Genomic DNA, 7,354 nt, shown 5'->3' on the forward strand with positions numbered 1-7,354 from the left:
CAAAGATATATATGAGTTTAGAACGTGTTAGGTTGATGATCTTAAAACTATAATTGTTCGATTTAAACAATTATCCACGATTTTTGTTTGATCTAAACAGACCATTCATGATCTCAATTCGATCTAAATAGATCATTCACAATAATTCATAATTTCACTCACATTATAACATGTGTTGGTTTAAATTTTATAATTTAAAGTGTAATATTAATGGTTATATAGGTGTGAAATTTGAAAAGATGATAACACCTTATGGATGCAGCATTGTTAGTGTCCCACACAATAATTCCTCTCTCCTAACCTAAAAGGCCACCTCACTTTAGTCAAGATAGAAACAGGAGAAAGTAGTGGATCAGATCCACTTTGAGTTGAGACTTGAGATCAATAATAAATAAAATAATTGAAATAGATTTTATAACGTTGGCTTTCGGCGCATCTATATATAGAGTATTAAATCAAGCCCACTCTCACAAGCTCCTCCAAAATCCCAAAAACTAGCCGTTACTTCTTCCTCTGTTCTCTCGAATGGCAGCTTCAGTGGATACACCATCACCTACCCACCTGAACCACAAGGCTACAAGCTTATTCATGGCTTCTTCTTCTTCTTCTCCTCTGTTCAGTCCCTCCTCAGATAAGCGCTTTTGGAGCTCTCTCCGCAGCCGGATCGACACTCTTCTCGACGATCCCAGCTCCAAAATCCCACCTGCCCAAGCCCAAAACCCACCAAATGCTGATCCCTCTCTACCAGTTCAAATGGTGAGTGTCTCCTTTTACTCTTTGTTCTTGATTTCACTGTAAATTTTGCTTCTGGCCCAAAATGGGTTTTCTGTTTTTTTGTTAATTTAATTTCTTTTTCTGGGTAAAGAATGTTGGAGGATTGAAGCGTGCAATAGCAACGAAAGAAGACTCGTTGCTTTTGATGAGAGGCTTTGACTCCATAGCTCACACTTTGTCGCAGCTGTCCAACACTTTAGAGACTGCTCTTCAGGTAAAAGTTCTATCCTTCCTGCAGACACCTGAAAATTTGAACTTGTTGTAAATTTGTTCACGGTAAAAAGTGTATGCAAGATCTGAGTTTTGAAATTTGCTTTTCATTGCCTGAACTGTAGAAGTTGGTCAAAATAAGATGTGGTTTGAACTTATAGGACTTTCTTTGTGTGCCGTGTTTATAGGGAGCCAACGATCTAGCTAAGCCACCCACATTAACTGAGATATTCCATGGCCACCTCAACAAATCTGAGAGTAAAGAGAAGGACTCAGAAGACCAGAAGAATGCAGAAGATCCCCATGTAGGACTGAAAAGGAAGTTTGACAACAGCCATTGCTCAGAGGATCAAGGAGACGACTCAAAAAAGGAAAATGAGCAAGACCCCAAAGATGGGAAGCTGAAGAAAGCTAAAAATGTAGGTTTCTCTTCTTTTGGTTCAGTGTGAAAATCTTTGATGGGACCTTCTTAGCTGCCTACTTTGAGTTGATTGCTAATTGTGTGCTGATCTCTCCACAGCTTGCAATTTCTATGGCAACCAAAGCAACTTCGTTTGCCAGAGAACTGAAGTCGATAAGGTCGGATTTATGCTTTATGCAAGAGCGCTGTGCTCTGTTGGAGGAGGAGAACAGGAGGCTCCGAGATGGATTGGATAAAGGGTTGAGGCCTGAGGAAGATGATCTGGTGAGACTCATGTGTTTCGATAGTTCCCAATGGATATTTTCTGATATGAGATAACATTTGCACAACATTAATCAATCTCTTCTGGAATATTTGATGTTGATATAGGTGAGGCTTCAATTGGAGGCACTGCTAGCTGAGAAATCAAGATTAGCAAATGAAAATGCAAATCTGGTTAGGGAAAACCAATGCCTCAATCAACTTGTGGAGTACCACCAGCTAACCTCCCATGACCTCTCTGCGTCATATGAACAAGTTATACAAGGGTTGTGCTTAGACTTCTCGTCTCCACCACGACCTATAGCAGAAGAGGCAAATGAAGAAGATGGTGAAGATGATGGTGATAATGAAGTTTCTCAAACACCCCAAACCAATCTTTTTGGATTCTCTGCCCCTCTTGATGATGATGTGTGTTCTCGCAAAGATCAGTAGAACGGTTTTACAATTTGTTTCTTTCTGATTTGGAATTAACGTTTACTGATGTAAATTTTGAGGCCATAGTCTTACTGTTAAAGTAAGTTACTACTACTCAGCAACAAATATGGATATAGCAATATTGATGTGCGTCTATGAGATTTCCAATAAGCGATCTCAATGGAAAGTAATTATATAACCATTATAACCATTATAACCATTATATAACCAATAAGCGATCTCAATGAATTCACTCTTTTTTTTCTTTTTTTTTCCTGGACTCTATTTTTCCCTACTCATTATATAACCATTCCAAAGGAAAGTAATTAAAACCTTTCTTTTCTCAATCCCACTTCATGGAGCACAAAACAAGGGTCGATGAGCCTAAACCCAGAAAAGGCAGCTTACCATACCTAAACCAGCTCGCGGAAAAGATTGACGGAAAAACCTAGATCTTGAGGGAAGGAATATTATACATCTTAACAGTTGTAATCAAATCATAAACTTCAATCACACGGTACTACTAATCATAGAATAAGCTTGAGAACGTTAGATTAACTTCTAATTCTTCATAACAAACCAAAGTCATACTTCAAAGTTCAACAACCAAACAGATATCATATGAACAACCGAGTATTGAGTGCTTAAATCATCAGTAACATGCCCTTCAATGTTCTAACAAAATAAAGCTAGTTCCCAAACTAACAAGTTCCATTTTTATTTTTTTTTCACAAAAGACTTGCTAAGCCAATCATATCAACCATTGTCCTCAGTTCCTTTCATTGCATTAGGACTATTTCTTTCTCTTAGCTACAGACTTGCGATCTTGAACTTCCTGGGGAGAAAGAGGATCATCACCTATTGCTTGAGATGAGACATTTACAACTCTTTCAGTAGCTTTTGATAAAGCTGAGACCAAAATCATATCCTTCATTTTCTCCATCACTCCAGAAAATGCACAAGTCCCTTTCTCATACTACAACCAACCAAAGAAAAAATGACAATCAAGAATCAAGCATTGGTCCACGTCATTTACAACTCTTACATGCAAAACAATCCTTTCCCTTTTAAATCCTTGAATTATAAACTGCAATTTGTTAATTACAGCCTATGATTTATACTTTAGATATTATTAGAAGTGACAAAACCCACAATGACCCAAAAGAAAGATGCACAAACCATAAAGTGGACAAATTACGCAAATCCTAATTGATACGGAAATTCAAGGTAGCATAAATTTTCTTACCCCTTCAAGTTTGCCAAGAGCTACTTCCAACTTCAAAGAAAGCTCATGGTTTTCATTTTTCAAAGCCTCAATCTGCATATGTAAAGAAATGTTATAGCCCTTGAAAAGAAGATAGATAGTTCTTCACGATAAATGAAAATAACCTTCATTTGGGAGTTTATATACAAGCTTTTGTATCCTATCTCTGGAGATTTAGAAAAGACAGGGCTTCTCTTCTTTGCCTGATTACACATCCCCAATAAATTGTTTGAATAAGCAACACAAATTAATATATGCAAGTAAACATCAAACTCTTATAATCCCCAGAGCAAGATGAATACCTTTGAGTTCTGTGTTTCCACTAATTGTATAAGATAATCAATTTTTTCTTCCATGCCTTTCTCACCCAAGGTTGGTTGTTCCTCCAAAAGAGGTTGCTCCTCTTCCATCTCACTATCACTAATGTTTTCAATCACGGGATCAATGTTCTGGTTTTGAACAGGCATATCACAGTTTCGAATGCGTAATGATCGCCTAACGACAGAATTGAGCTGCTTCGGTCTCTTTTTTGAACGAGAGGATTTAGTAGATTTTTCTTGCATCATATGCATTGAGTTAGTTTTCTCCAACGGAGGGCTTGCGTTTTCATGCTGCTGGTCCATTTGCTCTGAAGAAGGATTTGGCCCCTCAGGCTGTGGTTCCTCAGTTTCAGATAATGGTTGTGTGGCTTTAGGCTTTGATTTGAAGACCATAATCATTTATTAGTAAAATTAACCATAATTAAACAATTCAATTTAGTATGTGCAGATTATAATAGTAATAATAATAAAAGACACTAGCATTGACGAAGGTAACAAACTTGCTAATAAAAGGGAACCAAAATATCAGTAATCTAATCTGCAACTACCAATGCATTGAAGAACCAGACATGGACAAGCTTCTTCATGTATTTACCTAAAGATAATTTGATCTTTGCGTTTACAAAAACATAGGAAATTACTAGAAAGCTAAAGAATATGAAGACGGGCCCTCTGTAAAACATTTTTATTTTTCAAAAAATAATACACATAATTTCTGTAAAGCATTCTTTAATTTCTGTTTTACCCAACAAATTAAAGCAAGAACTTCTATTAAAATGCCAAGTTCCTCACCAAGCAAAGCATAGACATGAATACTCCAAACAAAATAAGACTATTAGCATTCCTCATTTAGCCTCTCTGCCATTCCAAACTGAATATAGCATAATCTTTATGCTCTCAAAATGTGGAGTGCAAGAAGATGAAGAGTAGTGTCAAAAGATCCAGCTAAAATACATAACATTTTATAATCAAAACAAGGATGCCTCAAATACATAAATCAACTTGTTTGTAATTCAGAGAAACGCATCTCTTTCTTTAATACATACAAAACCCTAAATCCACCACCATCCCAAAAAATAAATAATAATAAAAACCATTAACCCTAAAAAGTAATATCATAACAAAACAACAAGTACAGGACACATAAATCAACATCTCCCAAAAGGGAACAAAGACTCTACGAGTAAACACAATAAACAAACAGAAAAGAAAAAACCTTTTAACCATGAAAGGAAAAACAAAGAAATAGAAAAACAAAAATCAGAAGAAACGCATGGTGCAGCAATACAACCAACCAATAAAGCAAAATATGTTAAATTGTACAATGGGTTTGGAAAAAACAAAAGAAGAAGAAAAAAGGTTCAGCCTTTGTTGAAAAGAAATAAAATGCTGGTTAAGCAAAACAAAGATGAAAGTTAAGAGAAGTTCACCGTATGAACCGTTCCTTCCTTCCTTGAAGCATTTGGTCTCCTACCCATCTCTCTCTGTAACTCTCAAATACACAGAGCTTACTCTTGTGTCTGTTCTGTTCTAGTGTGATCAACAGAGGAAGCGTCTTTTACTCTCTGCGAGCTGCTCCCATTGAATACGCCTTTGGAAACGTGCAAGAACCAAAAGGTAATTTCCTTCGTAATGCTCGAGGCTTCATCAATCTTCACCGTTCAATTTGTTGCCTATTTTGAATCGCTCAATTATGGCCCTCTGTTTTCTCACCGTACCATTTAGCGCCCTTTTACCCTTTCACCATCTTCAACTCAAATGGTGCTAAATTCAAAATTTTCCCCTTCAAAATTCAACTATTCACAGACACACATAGTGTGTATTTATATACTTTAGGATGATCTTGTGTTGTTAGATTAGAGCAACTCCACCCATTTGTCCTTAGTCATGGTAAGGGTGGAGCTAGGGCAATCACTATTCACGTGAATAGTAATTGCCCTTGCAAATAGTAATTTGTGTTTCCACCCGTTGCCCTGGCTTAGGGCAATTACTATTCATTTTTTTGTTTTTTCCTCCTATTTTTTAATGAAAATAATTAATTTGGGTAATATTTTCAAATAAGATTTTCGGGTTCCTACGTGTCAAGACTATTCATAATCAGATAAAATTTTCGGATAAAATTTTTGGATTCAAATTTCGGATTAATTTCAAAGTTCAAAATTCAGATAAATTTTGGGGTTCAAATTTCGAATGAATTTCAAAATTCAAAATTCAGATAAATTTGGGTTCAAATTTCGGATGAATTTCAAAATTCAAATTTCAGATAAATTTTGGTTCAAATTTCAGATAAATTTGGGTTCAAATTTCGGATGAATTTCAAAATTCAAATTTCGGATGAATTTCAAAATTCAAATTTCATACAAATTAGGGTTCAAATTTCGGATGAATTTCAAATTTCAGATATTTTTCATCCAATAAAATCAAGCCACGTGGCATGTCTATCTTGCCAAAATTTTCTATAAAACCAGAGTCTCAGCTCATACCTCTCACACCACATCTTTCTATATTTTCATTTCTCAGAGTTTAGAATTCATACTTCATTCATTCTAAATGGAAGAATTTAGGAGATGCTTGGAGAGGCAAGAGAGAGAAACAAGAGAGAGAAACCGTAGAGCAGATGAAGTCAATGAGTTGCAGAGACAAGTTGATGAGCAAGTTCTCATAGCAGTGGCTTTGCAAGAAGAAGAGAACCAAGGACGCCGCCTTGGTTCACAAGTCGGCCGCCGCCGGAATGTGGAAAGACATAGGCATTCTCGGGGTAAGAATCTTTTGGAAGATTATTTTATCCCAACTTTTTTGTACTCTGATGTTGATTTTCGAAGGCGATTTAGAATGCAACCTCATTTGTTCAATAAAGTCATGCATGATATTTGCAATTATAATGCATACTTTGTTCAAAAGTGTGATGCTGCTGGGGTTTTGGGGCTTCTTTCGAAGCAATATTAACAAAATATTGAAAATGCAAGAAATATTAACAACATATTGAAAATGCAAGCAATATTAACAAAATATTGAAAATGCAAGCAATATTAACAAAATATATATATTAGGCAATATTAACAAAATATATATATTAGGAGATTAAACTTAATAAAAAAATTTATAAAATACTTACCTCGTTAGTACGATTTTGCCCACTTCTATAGTTGTCCATCGCTTTTGCTAGGGCATTTCTCCATTTTCCCATTTTCCCAACTCTTTATTGAGAATTTTCCACCTACTGGATAATGCCATCTCCGTACGAGTAGACCCCGAAATTTTTTCACAAAATTCGGCATGAATTTTTTTCCACATATGAAAAATTTTCATTTCATTGCCGGACACGGGACAATGACAAATTTGGAGCCAAGCCTCACACAAGGAAACATCTTCCATTGTGCTCCAAGCCCCTCCGGTTTCGATAGAAGAAGCCATAAAAATATGAAATCAAAATTATAGATGAAAAAGAGGAAAATGTTGTGTAACAAGAGTGAATAATAGTAGAAGTATAATAAAATGTAAGAGTATTGGTGTTGAAAGTGAAGGGTATTGATAGGTATTTATAGAAAAAAATATCATATTTTTTTAGAATTTTTTACGATTTTTTTTCATATTTTTTTCCCCCAAAAAAGCCTCAGCCGTTGGATTAATTTGGAGAAGCAAATCGGAAGGCTAGGGAGGCGACACGTGGCAGCGTACCGTTGGAGCTGG

The 7,354-nt window shown here is 35.8% G+C and overlaps 2 protein-coding genes across 2 annotated transcripts; one reads left to right on the plus strand and one right to left on the minus strand.

The window, feature by feature from the left end:
• The first annotated feature begins 480 nt into the window (after positions 1–480).
• On the plus strand, positions 481–2,261 carry LOC117637692. The gene is made up of 5 exons (XM_034372667.1): positions 481–756; positions 866–988; positions 1,173–1,403; positions 1,505–1,669; positions 1,775–2,261. The coding sequence occupies exons 1-5, from the start codon at positions 526–528 to the stop codon at positions 2,096–2,098; spliced, it is 1,074 nt and encodes a 357-aa protein (XP_034228558.1). The 5' UTR covers positions 481–525; the 3' UTR covers positions 2,099–2,261.
• A 368-nt stretch (positions 2,262–2,629) lies between these two features.
• LOC117637615 lies at positions 2,630–5,402 on the minus strand. Its single transcript, XM_034372545.1, has 5 exons — positions 5,095–5,402; positions 3,647–4,039; positions 3,470–3,547; positions 3,327–3,398; positions 2,630–3,056 (listed from the first exon to the last, which is right to left on the minus strand). Exons 1-5 carry the CDS (start codon positions 5,140–5,142, stop codon positions 2,874–2,876), a joined length of 774 nt encoding a protein of 257 aa, XP_034228436.1. The 5' UTR covers positions 5,143–5,402; the 3' UTR covers positions 2,630–2,873.
• Between the last annotated feature and the right edge of the window lie 1,952 nt (positions 5,403–7,354).

Source organism: Prunus dulcis, chromosome 8 (assembly GCF_902201215.1).
Source record: "Prunus dulcis chromosome 8, ALMONDv2, whole genome shotgun sequence".
Lineage (NCBI taxonomy): Eukaryota > Viridiplantae > Streptophyta > Magnoliopsida > Rosales > Rosaceae > Prunus > Prunus dulcis.